The 17,954-nt window shown below is 41.7% G+C and overlaps 1 protein-coding gene across 5 annotated transcripts in view; it reads left to right on the top strand.

Annotated features, from left to right (window-relative positions):
• hbs1l (HBS1 like translational GTPase) overlaps nt 1-13,770 on the top strand; it is a 151,362-nt gene extending 137,592 nt beyond the window's left edge. For all 5 annotated transcript variants that reach the window (XM_033020936.1, XM_033020934.1, XM_033020935.1 and 2 more), the window contains 5 exons: nt 862-952; nt 2,726-2,834; nt 6,492-6,592; nt 11,314-11,458; nt 13,043-13,770. In XM_033020936.1, the coding sequence (XP_032876827.1) occupies nt 862-952; nt 2,726-2,834; nt 6,492-6,592; nt 11,314-11,458; nt 13,043-13,054 (458 nt within the window). In that variant the 3' untranslated portion in view covers nt 13,055-13,770. The remainder of the gene's footprint in view (nt 1-861; nt 953-2,725; nt 2,835-6,491; nt 6,593-11,313; nt 11,459-13,042) is intronic.
• The last annotated feature ends 4,184 nt before the right edge of the window (nt 13,771-17,954 follow it).

The following is a 17,954-nucleotide window of genomic DNA, read 5'->3' as shown; positions in this document are numbered from 1 at the left end:
CTGGATTAAAAAGAAGATTGAATAATTCCAGTCTTTGTATGGCAAAATATTTGGAGTCATTTGTTAGCAATTAACGTTATCATAAAGGTTTACACTTCAGCTTTAGTTAAATGTTATTAATTTTCCAAAACAGAATCAATATTTTGCCCACTTGGATTTGAAGCACTTCCATCCAAATATCCAAAAATTATATTATCTGTTAATAATGTAGATTTAAATACAAGTGGATATCAAAGGTACTTACTTTAAAGAGGTTTGCTGCTGGTCTAATAATGGTTAGTGATTAACGGTGTGAGGTTTGTGGTATCAAGTGTGGTAATGTGCACATTCACTTCGTATTAAAAGTGGTGAGCTTTCATTGGGGTTACTCATTTGTACCATAGCTCCATAAACGCGCATTGTATTAAAACGTTTAGTGGTATTTTTTTTACATACTTGGAAGATGATACTTGCAAACAGTTGGCCTGATGAAAAACAGAACAGAAAAGTAGTCTTGAATATCGGCCAGGAAATGCTGCGTAAGAACGACTGAGATGTGAAAAACAGACTAACGAACAAAAAGTGGTTTCACGAACTGTTCAGAATTTGGTAATGAATTTGACCACTTTCAAATTCATATTGGGAGCATTATGCAACATTTGCAAATCCGATGAGCTTTTCTCATGTCAGATCGGAACAGACAGGATGCTGTGTAATGGTCGTTGCATACCTCAATACTGCTCATTCATGTTGAGAAATTATGACTCAGATTGGTGTCAACCAAAGTTAAAAACAATTTTAAATACACGTTTCACTCATATGGCATTCCGTATCATAACTCAAAAAGCTGACAATGGGTGTTACAAATTTACTCACTTCCAGGAATCACCTTGCATGAGGAGCCACTCGATTGGGCCGCGGCAGGAGACCACGTCATTCTCACTGTCACTGGCGTGGATATTATAAAAATAAAGTAAGTTTCTGCTTGATTGAAATTTTCCTTCTAAGGTGTCAATTGTTTTTTTTACTTTGGTACCGCAACATTCCATTTGCATGAACAGTGCAGTGAAAAGTATATATTGGGTTTTTCCTGCTTTCAATAAATGTACACTTTTCTCAAAACTGCATTAAAACATATATTCTAAGAAGCGAGAACAAACAGGACATAAACTGCTGAGGGTCGAACGGCATCTGTGTGGGAAAAGAATTGTGGCTGTCTTGGGTCAAGACCATGCAGCAGGTTCTGGTGCAAAATCTCTACCTGAAACATTGACAATTCCCTTTCTCTTCCGATGCTGCTCAACCCGCTGAGTTTCTCCAGCAGTTTGTTTATCACTCAAGATTCCAGCATCAGCATTCTCTTGTGTCTCCAACAAGCCAGACATGATGGATGAATAAAGAAACAAAAAGCAAGGCATCTGGTGAGAACAAGGCCAAAAAAGGAAAGGGGGACAAAAATGGAAATTAAAAAGTTTTGGAAAGAAGTTTAAATCGTTAGTTTGAAAGGCTTGTTTTTTAACCAGATACAAAAGTGAACATTACATTTGAAAAAAAATCACAAAGGATAGCAAATTACATTTTGCACGGTAACAACAAACATGATGAACTGGATAAATGATTCGACTTAATCAACTTGGGGCGGATAGAACACCAGCTCCTATTAGCAACAACTATCAAAGGGGCGTTGGAACCAATTAATGCAAAAGTTGTCTTGTTATGTCACGTTAAGAACAATATTGGAATCTTTACTCAAAGGTTAACTTTAAGCCATTAGACAGGAACTTGCTGACATCGAACATTGAGTCAGAAAAAGGGTCTCCACCTGAAACATCACCCACTTCTCTTCAGAGGTGTTGCCTGGCCCGCTGAGTTACTCCAGCATTTTGTTTTTATCCAGGTTTGTAGTGACATTGATTGTGAAAATTAGTCTCTGAAATAATGCAAAAGAAACGTCATTATTAAAAACCAAGCAGATATTGACCAGTGAGAAATGCTGGAAATACCCAGCAAGTCAGGTCACAACTGTAGGAAAAGAAACAGTTGACATTTTAGGTTGGAGAACCAACTCTCATATAAACTCGATGCTGGTTTACACCGAAGACAGACACAAAAAGCTAGAGTAACTCAGCGGGACAGGCAGCATCTCCGGAGAAAAGGAATGGGTGACGTTTTGGGTCGAGACCCTTCTTCAGATTCTTTCTTCAACTTTAAACACACCAGCACTTTCATTCTGAGTGTTTAATATAAAGCAGTGTAACCATTAAGTGGGCGGAAGAAGAGTCTCGACCCGAAACATCACCCATTTCTTCTCTCCAGAGATGCTGCCTGTCCCGCTGAGTTATTCCTGCTTTTTGTGTCTTTCTTAAGTATGATAGATGATCTAAGTATCAGTGTTCAGGAGATATAAGGAACTGCGGATGTTGGAATCTTGAGCAAAACACAGGTGCTAGTGTCAGGCAGCGTCTGCAGAGGGAATGAACAGATTACATTTTGGCTTGGGGCCCTTTTAGGACTGGAGTAGAGAGGGAGAATGCTGGGAAAGAGAAATGTGGATGGGACAAAGTGTTAAGGTTTTGTTTTGTAATAATATCTGATTCCTTCCTAAATAAAATCATAATTGATCATAAAATGTAAAATAACAATTTCTGGCAACACATTGGGATAAATTACAAATGTTGTTTGTTTTCAATTGCAGTCTGAGGCTGTCAAGTTCTGCTGACATGTCTTTTATTTTTTTCCCCTCTAGTGTGGGATGTATTTTTTGTGATCAGAAAGCTCCTATAAAAACATGCACAAGGTTTAGAGCAAGAGTTCTTATTTTCAATATTGAAATTCCAATCACTCAAGGTTTACCAGTAAGTGCATTTTCATTTCTTCTGCCACATAAATTTAGAATTTGCAATTTAAAATTGCACCTGGAAGCACAGATTACATATTTGAGGTTGTGTTTTAATCTATATGCATGGGTTTAGTGTGGAAACAGGCTCTTCGGCCCAACTTGCCTTCACCAGCCAACATGTCCCACCTTCCTGCGCTTGGTCCATATCCCTCCAAACTTGTCCTATCCAAGTACCTGTCTAACTGTTTCCTAAATTCTGAGATAATCCCAGCCTCAAATATCTCCTCTGGCAGCTTGTTCCATACAACCACCACCTTTTGTGTGAAAAAGTTACCCCTCAGATTCCTATTAAATCTTTTCCCCTTATCCTTGAATCTATGTCCTCTAGTCCTCGAATCCCCTACTCTGGGCAAGAGATAAAGGCCTGACCTTTGATATACCGATGATAGTTTCTGTTCCCAAGCCTACAGTGTTAACTCTGGTGTTCCTCAAAGATCTATCATTTACCCTACCTTTCCCGCCCTATTCACCCTCCTCTCGCCTTTTTTATCCACCTGCTGCCCTTTGGCAACACCAGGTTGTTTCCACGTATACACTGTTGTCACACAACCTTGCTTTATCACCACCTTTTTTCGTCACTACATAAATAATCAAATTACATGGCATTAAGTGTTGGATGATCAAAACTCAATTCTGACCCTGCAGAGGATGCAGTTTCTAATATCCACTGACCTGGCCTCCACAGCCTTCTGTGGCAAAGAATGCCACAGATTCACCACCCTCTGACTAAAGACATTTCTCCTCATCTCCTTCCTAAAGGAATATCCTTTAATTCTGAGGCTATGACTTCTTGTCCTAGACTCTCCCACTAGTGGAAACATCCTCTTCACATCCACTCGATCTAAGCCTTTCACTATTCTGTATGTATTTTAGTAAGGCATTTGATAAAGTCCAACATGGTAAAATGATCCAGAAGGTTAAAACGTAGGGATTAACAGTGACTTGTTCATGTGGACTCAGAACTGGCTTACTGACAGAAGACAGGGTTGTGGTGGAAGGACAATATTCAGGCTGGAGATCTGTGATCAGTGGAATTCTGCAAAGATCTGTGCTGGGACCTCTGCTGTTTTTGATATTTATAAATGTAGACGGGTCGATTAGTAAGTTTGAAGATGACACCAAGATTGCTGGAGTCATGGACTGTGAGGAAGGCTCTCGATATATACGACAGGATATAGATCAGCTGCAGAAATGAGCAGAGAAATGGCAGATGGAGTTTAATCCAAGCAAGTGTGGGGTACTGCACTATTGGAGGTCAAATGTAATGAATGGCATGACCTTTAACAACATTGATGTACTGAGGCAGCACGTGTAGATAAGAGTGGTAAAGAAGGCTTATGATATGCTTGCTTTCATAGGTCAAGGCATTTAATATAAGAGTCAGGAAGTCATGATACAACTTTATAGGACTTTGGTTAGGCCCCATGTAAAGTATTATGTCCAGTTCTGGTCGCCCCATTACAGGATAGGTCTCGACCCGAAATGTCACTCTCCAGAGATACTGCCTTTCCCGCTGAGTTACTCCAGCATTTTGTGTCTATCCACAGGATAGATGTGGAGGCTTTGGAATGGGTGCACGAGGTTTGCCAGAATGATGCCTGGATTAGAGAGTATTAGCCACAGGAGAGGTTGAACAGACTTGGAATGTTTTCTCTGGAATGCCAGAGGTTGCAGGGAGACCTGTTAGAAGTATATAAAATTATAAGTACTCTGTTCTATGGGATAACAGCGATAGTTGGGATGGGCCTGTCTCCATGCTATATCTCTAAACAAAACTAAATAGGATGTTGGCAACACAAAAGCACAAATATTGAAGCTTAATAGGTGTCTAATTGCCAGAATAAGTCATTTGGAGTCACTCAATCAGAGGTATTCTCATTGTTCTGCCTCTTCCTTCCTCACCTTCTCTGCATCTGGCAATTAGCATGCTTTCTCTCTGATCAAAAATCCTGGACATGAAATATTAACTATTTCTCTTTCCACGGATGCTGTCTGACCAGCTCCGTTTACAGTATTGCTGTTTTTATTATCTCATGATGTGAATTGATATCAGTAGTTTTCTGTTTGTTAAGTCAATTATGCAGACCCTTTGGATATTTATTCAGCATAACTCAGATGTACAAATAATTAAGTCACTAGATTTTTTGAACAACAAAGTTCTAAGTTTGCAGATGACAAAAATTGGTGGGATGTGAATAGCAATGTTTGCAAAAGGTGAGTGGAGCAAAATTTAAAGATGTGCAGTGCAGGCTTTTTACACTGAGAATGTTGGGTGCCTTGAACGTGCTGCCAGGGGTGGTGGCACGATAATGATATTTAAGAGGCTTTCAGAGAGGCACATGGATTTGCTGGGAATGGAGGGATATGGATCATATGCATATAGAGAAGATTAGTTGAACCTGACAACAGGTTGGGCACATATTATTTCTGTGCTGTACTATAGACAATAGACAACAGGTTCAGGAGTAGGCCATTTGGCCCTTCGAGCAAGCACCACCATTCAATGTGAGCATAGCTGATCATCCACAATCAGTAACCAGTTCCTGCCTTCTCTCCATATCCTTTGACTCCACTATCTTTAAAAGCTCTATCTAACTCTCTTTTGAAAGCTTCCAGAGAACCGGCCTTCACTGAGGCAGAGAATTCCACAGACTCACAACTCTCTGTATGAAAATGTATTTCCTCATCTCCGTTCCAAATGGCTTATCCCTTATTCTTAAACTGTGGTCCCTGGTTCTGGATCTATGTAGAAACAAGGAATTGCTGTTGCTGGTTTATTTTTTTTAAAAGACACAAAGTGCTTGAGTAACTCCACTGGTCAGGCAACATCTCAGGAAGATATGAATAGGTGATGATTTGGGCGGGGTCACTACAGTCTGAAGAAGGGTCCTGATGCATCACCTATCCATATCTTCCAGGGATGCTGCCTGACCCGCTGAGGTACGCCAGCACATTGTGTATTTTTGGTTCTATATTCTCTGTTCTATAGAAGGACAGTTTGAAAAAAAATGTTTGTTTTGGGAAAAATAACAATTAAGAGCTTTTTTTAAATGGTTTTAACTGTGTTTTGCTAAAATTAGTTGTAATATTTAAGAAACATTACAACTAATTAAAGATGAAATTCTAGGTATCAGCCTCTGAATGGTCCACTAAATTGCTGATTCTTAAACAGACTTTTGATGGTTTCAGAATTTAAAGGAGATTTTTTTTCTCTCATCTCTCTTTCCCAAAATTAATAAACCTTTGCTTTCATCATTAGGCTTAGACCTCAGTTTCCTCAAATCTTGGTTATGGACGCATTTATGTTTTGTATCATTCATCGTGTAATGAGTTTGAAACCGTGCTTTTTTATCAATCATTGGAAAAATATTGAGTAAACTGAGAAGCGATGATATATTGACTAAAGGCGAACTTCCTCAAATAGAACAAAAACAGAATGCAATGTGCTAAGTGGATAGGAAAGGTTTAGAGATGGGGCATCTTGATCAGAATGGATAAGTTGGGCTGAACGGTCTGTTTCACTGCTGTGCGATTCTATGCTTTTTCTTTCAAAAATATGTATATGCCTACTGCTGTGGGATGAAGTTAAAGTTTACAATACCTTTATCAACAGGTTTTGTTACACTACCAAACATTAACTGAACCATGTTCAATCAGAAAGTTGGTGAGCATTCTGCACAAGAGTTCAGGGGAAGTGCTGAAGAAAAGACCAAAGTAAGCAATGTTTATAATGTATATATTTTTAATTATTATCCCTCACAGACCATTTGTATTTTTCCTGTAACTAGATAAATTTGACAGTCCTGGACTTAAAATTTTTTTTTTTTCTATATTTTTTTCTATTTTAATAATTGGGTAATAGTTAGAATTTCACTGCCTATTAAGAAATTGTACTGTTTCCAACATTAGTTATGAGTCCATTTAATAGTTACCAGTTCTGAAGCATGCAACCCTTTCAGTATCATTGTTGTTAGCAGCACTGAGATTGGGACTTTCCCACTCAAATTAGAGCTGAGGTTTTGGTGGAATAGTGTGCAATTGGAATTGTTCATATAACATTTCATGTAGAGAAGTTAAAAACTGAAGTATAAGTGCAAATTTAACTTGCATTGAATAATCCCGCTGGTACCAGCCATTGTATGCAGATATCTTTGCTATTATACTCGACCTGCACTTTGATTAAAAGACACAGTATGGAAACATGCCCTTCGACCCACCAAGCCCTTACCAACCCTCAATCACCCACCTTTGCATCTACTCCCCATGCGCAGGGACATTTTACAGATGCCAGTTAACCTACAAACCCGCACGTCCTTGGGATGTGGGAGGTGACAGGAGTATTTGGAGAAAACCCACAGTGAATGTGTAAACTCTACAGAGGCAGCGCATGAGGTCAGGACTGAACTCGGGTCTCTGGCGCTGTGATCCAGCAGCTCTACCAACTGTGCTGCCTATAGATTTCTTCCCACAAAAGGAAACAATTGTCTAATTGGAATCATTACACAAAACTGCAGCAAGTTTGGAGTATTTGCATTATTTTCCTCTTTAACCAATTAATTAATAGGATGTCGGCAGAGTCAGTAACTCCACCATTTCTGCCGCATTGCAACAGGATCTTGCTCAAAAGCATTCTTCCATTTTGGTAAAAGTGCAAAAATTTTGAAAAAGGCGGCACAGTGACACAGTGGTAGAGTTGCTGTCTTACAGCGCCAGAGACCCGGCTTCCATCCTGACTACGGGCGTGTCTTTACGGGGTTTGTACGTTCTTCACGTGACCTGCGTTGGTTTTCTCCGGGTGCTCCGGTTTCCTCCCACACTCTAAAGAAGTACTGGTTTGTAGGTTAATTAGCTTGGTATAATTGTAAATTGTCCCGAGTGGATGTAGGATAATGTTAGTGTGCCAGGGTCGCTGGTCGGCGCTGACTTGGTGGGCCAAAGGGCCTGTTTCCGCGCCATGTCTCTAAACTAAAACTATACTAAATGAAATAATCTAGATTTCTACTGAAAATTTTATAGAGTTCATTTACTCTTAATGTTCAACATACTGATATGCAAACCAATAATTTACTTTGACGTGATATCAGACTGCAATTTTTTTGAAAGATTTTATTCTATCAGCAACATTCAACAATGCTTAAGTAACAAGGCTTTTGACTGAGGCTGTCCAATTCATCCATGGTGAAGCCCTGCAGGGCCACAGAGGCATGAATGTACAGGTACCAGCGCTGCTAAAATGAAAAACACAAGCAGACAGGTAGAAAATACATACTGGCCTAGGTGTCAATTATGTCAAAGTATTTGAATGTATCTCTCATTTGAAAAGGTTCCAAATTTCAAAATAAATCAAGCAAAACACTGAGTAAATATTATAATATAAACAAGATTAACTAAGTAGTTACTCCAAAGACCTACAGGTATGTAGGTTAATTGGCTTGGTGTATGTGTAAATTGTCCCTAGTGTGTGTTGGATAGTGTTAATGTGCAGGGATCGCTGGTCGGTGCGGACTTGGTGGACCGAAGAGCCTGTTTCCGCGCTGTATCTCTGAACTAAACTAAACTAAACTTAATTAATTCAAATGAATGAAGACACTTCCCAAGGGATTCCTTGGAGTAGTGAAACAGTTCAAGTACCAACTCCAGATTCTTTGTTGGAGCAATTAAAGTCCAGACAGTAAGGTCAGGACTTCTGCACTTGTGCACACTCACGGGACACCCACATCTGGAAGCACTTGCGCAGGCAATGGCAACATCAGTATTTTCACATACAGCGTCTTCACATTAAGTATAAATTGCAAAATAAATTGGTTTTGGGGTGCATGTGAATATCTAAATAAAGTGTGAGGTTTTGCACGTAAGGGGAGAATACACGATTAATGATTAGACCATTAACAGCTTGATACGCAGAGAGGCCTTGAAGTCCAAGTTCATGGTATGTTATGGTATTTTATTTGCCGCATGTACCGAGGTACAGTGAAATTAATTTTTGTACACAGTTCAGTACGTATCACTATACATAAGCACTTGAATACATATTAGATAAGCATCTCAGATACAGTAAAAGTGTATAGCGGTAGTACACTGAGACAGTACCCAGAGTCACCAGTATGGTGCCATTTTCAAGTCCCAGTTGTTGTAAGTGCAGGGTTCTTCACCTGACCATGAAGGTTTATTGTCCTGGCGGCGTTGCAGGGTCGGCCTGGCCAAGCGTAGCCGTGGTGTCCTCTGCCACTGCTCCACCACTGAAGGCAGTCTGGTTCATGCGTTCGACCTCTTGGAGTGGCGCCCGGTCCAGCCGAGCCCCAGTTTGTTGCAGGGCCTCCAGCAGCCCACTCCACCGTTGAGGCTCTGCTCTCCCTCCCACAGCCGGTCTGCTTACCGGCCCACCAGGTGGGCTGCTGTGAGTCCTCCACGGCGGGTTAGCCGGGCCTTCCAGGCGGGTCCGCGTGGCGGGTTCACCGCGGCGGCAGCTCACTGAAGGTGGCGGTACAAGTAGGGTGGTATAGAAGACGTATGGTATGCGTGCCTTCATTGCTAGGAACATTGAATATGAGTCAGGAAGTTATGATGCAGCTCTATAGGATTGGTTAGGCCACATTTTGAGTATTGCGTGTAATTCTGCTCGCCCCATTACAGAAAAGACGTGGAAGCTTTGGACAGGGATATCCCTGGAGTAGAGGGTGTCAGCTACAGGGAGAGGTTGAACAGTCTTGAATTGTTTCTTCTGGAAATTTGCAGGTTGAATGGGAGGCTTGCTGGAAGTCTATAAAATTATGAGAGGAATAGATAGGGTAGGCAGTCAGAATATTTTTCCCAAGGTGGAAATACCTAGAGGGCATAGCTATAAAGTGAGAGAGGGAAAGTTTAATGGAGATGTGCAGGGCAAGTTTTTTTACACTACACTGAGTAGTGGGGGATTGGAACACATTGACAGGGGTGATGGTGGAGGCAGATATGATAGTGGCATTTAAGAGGCTTTTATATGGGTACATGGAAATGCAGGGAATAGCGTGATTTGGATCATGTGCAGACATATGAGATCAGTTTAACTAGGCAACATGTTTGGCACAAACGTTGGTTTACAAAGTATTACTTAAGTCCTATTAATTTAATTGGAGAATGGTGCTTTCCAGAAGACCATTGCTCCATTTAGACCTCAATACAATGGGTTTACCTTTCAATGTCAATGTGTTCCAATTGTGCAATGGCAGAGGTTCATAATCATAATAATCATAATCATAAAAATACTTTATTAGCCAAGTATGTTTTGCAACATACGAGGAATATGATTCGCCATACAGTCATATCAATAAAGAGCAACAAGACACCCAAATACATTTTTAACATGAACATCCACCACAGCGACTCCCACAATCCTCACGGCAAAAAAAGTTCAATCTTCTTCCCTTCTTTGTTCTCCCGCGGTTGGGGCACTCGAACCTTCCGTTGTCGGGGCGATCTTGGCTCCCGCAGCAGGCGGTCGGGACCTTCGCGTCAGGGCGATCAAGCTCCCGCATTGGGGGGGATCTCAATTCCCCCGCGCCGGGCAGTCGGTCCCCGGGTCGGGACTGGTCGAACCTTCTGCGACTATGGGAGCTTCCCAACATCAGCCTCTACCCGAGACTGCGAGCTCCGTGATGTTGAAATCCGCAGACAATCCATTGGAGCGTCGATCCCAGGCAAGGAATCGCAGGCTCTGATGGTAAGTCCACGGCCCCACGGTGGGGCTCAAAATCAGTCTTGAGCAAGGCCTCCAGCTCCATGATGTTAGGCCACAGAGCGACCGGAGATACAATCCGGAAAACAATTGCATCTCCGGCAAGGTAAGAGATTGAAAAAAGTCCCTTCCATATACTCCATTTACAACTCATGCTGCCTCTGCAAAGCCACCAGCATAATCAAGGACGAGTTGCACCCTGGCCACCCTCTTCACCCCACTCCCATCAGGTAAAAGGTATGGAAGTGTGAAAAAGCACACCTCCAGATTCAGGGACAGTTTCTTCCCAGCTGTTATCAGGTAACTGAACCATCCTACCTACAAACTAGAGAGTAGTCCTGAGTAGTGACTACTATCTACCTCATTGGAGACCTTTGGACTCTCTTTGATCAAACTTTACTGTACTTTTATCTTGCACTAACCCTCATTCAGGTTATTCCTTTTATCATGTATCTGTATGCTGTGGATGGCTCAATTGTAATCGTATTGTCTTTACGCTGACTGGTTAGCATACAACAAAAGCTTTTCACTGTACCTTGGTACACATGACAATAAACTAAATTAAACTAATGATGGATTGACACAAAAAGCTGGAGTAACTCAGCGGGACTGGCTGACAACCTGAAAACATTTTGAATCTTGTTCAATCTTGATTAATGAACACAAAGATCTTATTTCTGATGTCTTACTGTTTCCATATTTTGATTATGATCCTCTTCAGATGTTTGACTAAAGGGCAGAATGCCTTGATCGAGCTGCAGACCCAGAGACCTGTTTCTCTGGAACTCTACAAAGACTTCAAAGAACTGGGTCGTTTTATGTTACGTTACGGCGGCTCCACGATAGCAGCAGGAGTGGTCACTGAGGTAACTATGGATTGAAATTTAAGGATATGGCCTTTTTTACTGTATCGTATTAACATTTATGTTTCACGCAAAGGAAAATCATCTTCATCAATAAGCGTCATAAGTGATAGGAGCAGAATTAAGCCATTCGGCCCATCAAATCTACTCCGCCATTCCATCATGGCTGATCTATCTCTCCCTCCTAAACCCCATTCTCCTGCCTTCTCCCCATAACCCCTAACACCCGTACTAATCAAGAATCTATCTATCTCTGCCTTAAATATATCCATTGACGGCCTCCGCAACCTTCTGTGGCAAAAAAATTCCACAGATTCTCCACCATCTGACTAATGAAATTTCATATCATCTCCTCGGACTAAAGGAACGTCCTTTAATTCTGAGGCAATTACCTCTCGCCTTAAATTCTCCCACTAGTGGAAACATCCTCTCCACATCCACAGCCTTTTTAAGTCTAATTGATTCAGTTCTTCATAGCTGTGGGACTTCCCCTTTTTATTTGAAAAGGAAAGCCTGAGGGCCAAGTTAGCATTCTTTCATTGTTCTCCTCCATACTTGAATCTAGATAAATAGATTGAATCTTTATAAATAGAAATCTGTGCTGTTGTTATGAGTTTGGGCAGCATCTGAGCAGTGCTCAGTGGGTGCTTGTTCACAGAAACTAACTATTGCCTAATTGGTCATAATTTGCAATCTTTCTCAACAGATAATTCATTTTCTACGTGGCACGTTATGGCAATAGGAGATTTAGAATAGTTGATGTTCATGTTCCAAAAGAAAATTGGTGGATATTTGTATGCTTCTGCTAATTAGCACATCGCATTTCACCCACGGAACAGACGTTGGCCTCAGCAGGCTTTTCTTTCCATTAGGTTTCTTACTTTTTTCCATTAAGGTCTTTTTTTCATATCTGAAATATTTTGAGACCTTGTCATATATAAAACTTTAGTTCACTGGTTTTCGGACAAATGTCTTAATTTTTCATTCAGTTTTCTATCCTGGAGAGATGCCTGACTTGTTGGGGTACTATTCTTATAGCTTTAATAGCCTTGTGGCATACAATCTTAGTGTAGAAAGGAACTGCAGATGCTGTTTTATACTGAAGATAGACACAAAGCACTGCAGTGATCCAGCAGGTCAGGCAGCATCTATGAAAAAATAGATTGGGTCATGTTTCAGGTCTTGTCTGAAGAAAGGTCCCGACCCAAAACATCACTCATCCTTTTACGGCAGAGATGCTACGTGACCTGCTGAGTTATGCCAGCACTCTCTGCCTCTCTACACTATCTTAGCGCCTGTTCTTCATACTTGCTTCTAGGCAGCTGAGTCACTCATTCCATTATGTGCAGCTCTTTATTTATTTGTTAAAAGGCTCAAAATATGACATAATTTTTTTTTTTTTGCTTGATGACTTATAACATCCTTATTTGATTCAGTTCTGTAGACTGAAAAGTATTTTCAGTGGTTTTAAAACTGAAGTGGAATTACAAAGTTATAAAATTATTTTAAGTGAATTAACATGAAATAAGTTTTCATTCTCTGTGTCCTTCAGTAATCTACAAGTACAATTTTCTCTCTTTGTTACAGATAAAAGAATGATTGTAGAGCGGAATGTCCTACTTCTCGACCGGCTTTCCATCCTAATTAAGAACTGGTCAATGTGATGAGCTCCTGGAATTCTAAAGGCTGCAGGAACTGTAGTTGACAAAACAAAGTGCAATTTATAAGAATCCAAAATGAACTCCAACGAATGTGAATTAGCCCTTCTGCAATATTGTATTCAAGAAAGCAACTGACGGAATGATCTTCTAAATGTATTGACTCATATTGCCAACAATACCTCCTCAAGCACAGTTGCACTGCATCTGCCAAGCATCTCTGCAGCTCTGCATAATTGATTTTCTTGACTTTTCTCAATATCCTAGAAAATGTGCATAAAATGCATTTTTTTTTTTAAAGTATCGACTTGTTGGCTGCATGATGACCTGGTTGAACATTTAGTGGTCCAGAGTGGACAAATTCTACATCTGTTTGCCTGCCTCCTGTTTGTATCGCCATTAACGTGCCATGATTTCTCAGTGTATTTATGATGATCTGCTGACACTGACAGATTGTCATTGACAGGAACTGTAACTACCGTACTTACAGCCAGCCCTGTTGGGTGGGGGAAACTAATTTGCAGTACATCAGGTAATCCGATGTCATACTCTAACTCCCCACTTTCATATCAGTGGAAAGTGTTCCAAAAATATTTATCAAGGTGCAAGTCATTGAAGCCGGTTCTGAATAAAATATGGTTAAAGCAAAGCATTTACCTCAAATAACGTCTTTTATTCCCTTCTTTATGCTTCCGACAGGATTGTGCAATTGTCGCATGGTTTATATCAGCTCAAAGTATTAACAGTTTTAGCTGCAAGAGGTTTGTTTTTTTACATTGTACAGTAGTTTCATTCTGATACAGATGTCCCTTTTTGATAATAGTACTGATTCTAAGTACCTGAATAGTCATTCATGTAGTGTGTTGATCTAGTCTGGTACAGTAGACTTTCTAAAAGCTCTTGAATTGACCAACCAAGAGCTCCTAAACTTTAAATTATCCATGTAAGGTGCCACTTCATGCACTGTTTAGGCACTTCTCAATTTCCTGTATGGCTCAGTGCTGAAACCCAGAATGTTTGAAAAACATATATTTTGGTCCTCTCCTCCACAGTTGGCTCATTGAGTGTCGTTTAGGTAAAACATACAAACCGGGAATATGCAAAATATGATCCCAGACCTTGTTTTGAAAGAGGGTGGCAATAATTGATCTTGAGGCGCTGTTTGGTGGGGAGGATAGCATTATATACATCTTTGATGGCAATCCACTAACCTCTACACATAAAGGTTTAGTTTATTATTGTCATGTATATCAAGGTACAGTTAAAAGTTTTGTTTTGCATACTTTCCAATCAGATAAGATAATCCTATACATAAATACAATCAAGTCAAACTCAAGTACAATAGGTAGAGCAAAGAGTAAGATACAGACTGCAGTTAGTTCTCAATATATTTTGAACATAGTTCTCAGCATTGTGGCACATCAGTTCCATAGACTGAGTCCAATGTCTGCAATGGGGTGGAGATGAATCAGACAGTACAATAGGCAAAGGAACGACCATTCAGAAGCCAAATAGCACAGGGGAATAAGCTGTTCCTGAGTCTGGTGGTGCGCATCTTCAAGCTTCTGTACCTTCTGCCCAATGGGAATGTGGAGAAGAAGGAATGACCGGTGGTGGGACGAGATTTTGATAATGTTGGCTACTTTTCCGGGGTATTGTGAAGTGTAGATGGAGCCTGGTCTGTGTGATGGACTTGGCTGTATTTACAACTCTACAATTTCTCACCGTTTTGGGCAGAGCTGTTCCTAGAGCAAGCATAGTTTAGTTTAGAGACAAGGCATGGAAACAGTCTACAGAGTCCATGCTGACCGTCAATCACCAGTTCACACTAGTTCTATGTTATTCCACTTTTGCACGAATTCCCTGCACACTGTGGGCAATTTACAGAGGAAAATTGACCCACAAAACCCACACATCTTTGGAATGTGGGAGGAAATGGGAGAACCTAGAGGAAACACATGCGGTCACTGGGAGAACATGCAAACTCCACACATACAGCACCGGAGGTTGGGATCATTCCCGGGTCTCTGACGCTGTGAGGCAGTGGCTCTACCATCTGCAACGGTGTGCTGCCAAGCTGTGACGCAAGCCAACCGTATGCTTTCTATCAAGCATCTGTACAAGTTTGTAAAGGGCCTGTCCCACTTACGCGACCTTGGCTCGCAAATTAGGCGACCTAGTGGTCGCTTGAGGCGTACGGGCACCGTATGGCCGCGCGGGGCCGGTCCCACTTAGAAGTGCGGAGTTGTGCGGGGCTGGTCCCGACATCGCGCAGGGCTCCGAAATTCTGTCAGTGGCCGAAATCTCCGCGCGCCAACGGCCGGTCGGCACGCAGGCGCATTGCGGTCGTACGCAGTGTCTTGACGGCGTACGCATCATTTTCACGGCGTACGCAGCGTTTTGACGGCGTACGCATAGCGTGTGGTGATGCGTGATGACGTCACCGCCCGCCGTGGCGTTGCTTGATGACGTCACCGCCCGACGCCGTGCGACGCCCAAATTCAGTCGGCCCGCCTTCTGCCCAGCTGATTGGTAAGCATGACGCAAATTACGTCTAGGGCGAACTTCGCGCGAACTCTGCTTCCGTTTGGTCGCGCCAAACACACGCAATCGCATGCAAGTGGGACAGGCCCTTAAGAGTCATTGGAGACCTGCTGAATTTCCTCAGTCTCCTAAAGAAATAGAAGCGTTGGTGTAACACCAAGGAACTTGAAGCTCTCGACCATGTCCACTCTGGTGCCATTGATGCAGGTTGGGGAATATATTCTCGCCAAGCTTTCTGAAGTCGATAACTAGCTCCTTCATCTTGCTGACATTGAGGGAGGGGTTAGACACAAAGTGCAGGAGTAACTCAGCGGGACAGGCAGCATCTCTGGATAGAAGGAATGGGTGACGTTTTGGGTCAAGACCCTTCTTCAGAGCGAGGGGTTGTTGCCCTGACACTATACAGTTCTTGATCTCCTTCCTGTACACTCTCGTTACTGTTTGATTCAGCCCACACAGTGGTGTCATCTGCAAACTGCAGAAGGAGTGAGAGCTGAATTTGGCCACACGGTCGTGAGTGTACTGGGAGTATAGTAGGGGACTGACAACAACTCCTTGTGGACCCACTGGTGTTGGGAGTTATTGTGGAGGAGGTGTTGCCACCTATCCTCACGGATTGTGGACTATAAGTCCGAAGGTTATGGATCCAGTGGCGGAAGGGGGTGCTGATTCCTGGGTCCAGGAGTTTGGAGATGAGTTTGGATGTGATTATGGTGTTGAGGGTGGAGCTACCATCGATAAATAGTATAGTCTAACGTATGAGTTCTTAATGCCTGGACATTACCAAGGCATGGGTGAAGGTGGATATAGCTCGGTTATAATTTAAAAGTGCTTGTAAAGCCAAGACATAGAAAGCTATGGGCCATTGTGGGACAAGTATCTAGATGAGTGCAATGAGTGTGGTTGGATAAATGCCCTATTTCTGTCCTGTATGACTATCAGTCTCTATGATGTTCCTTGAGAAGTTCACTTAGTTAGGAAAGAATAAAAACTGACAAAATGATAAAAGGATTTTACATAGAAAGTGGTGGTGATGATCTTTGGAATACTGTCAATAAATAGTGGATCTCGGCCATTTTCTGAGAACAGTCGTATTAGTTTTCATATATAGAGCAAGCTGAGCAAAGAATCCACAATAACTGATTGTCCAATGCAAGTAAACGTAACCCAGCAAACAAGCCAAGGCGTTACAGATTAAGTAATGAACTTTTTCACATAGAAAATACAGTAGTTGCAGGAGTAGGCCCTTCGGCCCTTCGAGCCATTCAATATGATCATGGCTGATCATCCAAAATTAGTACCCACCCCGTTCCTGCTTTCTTCCCATATCCCTTGATTCCGTTAGCCCTAAGAGCTATATCTAACTCTCTTGAATACATCTAATTAAATAAGATGGTGGAAGAGTTGTGAGAGAAACTTCTCAAGCTAATTCTGTGGAAAATGACTAGAAACTGCACTACGCTGTAACATCGTCATAGCAAAACTAAATGTGAAATTTGGGTGTTGTGATAAATGGTAACACAGCAGACCAAAACTTCATGACAAGGAGTGAAGTTCATTCTTAGAATATGGGCGTCATTTCACAGGATGGGAATTTCTCGTTTATCCTAATTAACTTTGAGCAGGTAGTTTTAGACTTTTGATGTTGAACCACTGAACTCAGTGTGGTGAAAATACTCTTTGACAAATGACTAGGTAGGAGGGTACAGTGATGATGAAAGACTGATGTTGTATGTCAAGGCAGTGAAGTGTGTGACTTGGAAGTAATGTTTTACCTCCGACCCTGCTGCCCGAACCCTCTTGAAGGTAAAGACTATGGAAATAGTAGGCTACTCACTGTCAATGTCAAACAAATCTTGCTGAATTTCAGCACAGCCTTCTGTAGATGGTACACCAGTGGCAGAGGAAGTGAATGTGTCAAATGGTGAATAGAAAGCTGATCATACGGATTGCTGTGATCTGAATGGTTTTGAATTACTTTGCAGACTCACTCAATCTGGCAAGTTGAGAAAATTCCACCGCTGCAGTTTCTGGAAATCTGAAATAAGAGAATGATGGTAATACTAGTACTTTAGACTTTGGAGATACAACGTGGAAACAGGCCCTTCGGTCGACCGAGTCTGCAGTGACCAGCGATTACCCCGTACACTATCACTATCCTATACCACACACTAGGGACAATTGTTAAAAAACAATTAACGCTCAAACATGTATGTCTTTGGAGTGTGGAAGGAAACCCGAGCACCCAGAGAAAATGCACGCTGTCAACATACAAACTCCGTTCAGACATCACCCGT

The sequence above is a fragment of the Amblyraja radiata genome, chromosome 5 (assembly GCF_010909765.2).
Source record: "Amblyraja radiata isolate CabotCenter1 chromosome 5, sAmbRad1.1.pri, whole genome shotgun sequence".
NCBI lineage: Eukaryota > Metazoa > Chordata > Chondrichthyes > Rajiformes > Rajidae > Amblyraja > Amblyraja radiata.
Note: the sequence above shows the minus strand (reverse complement) of the source record. Positions and strands in the feature narration are given on the sequence as shown.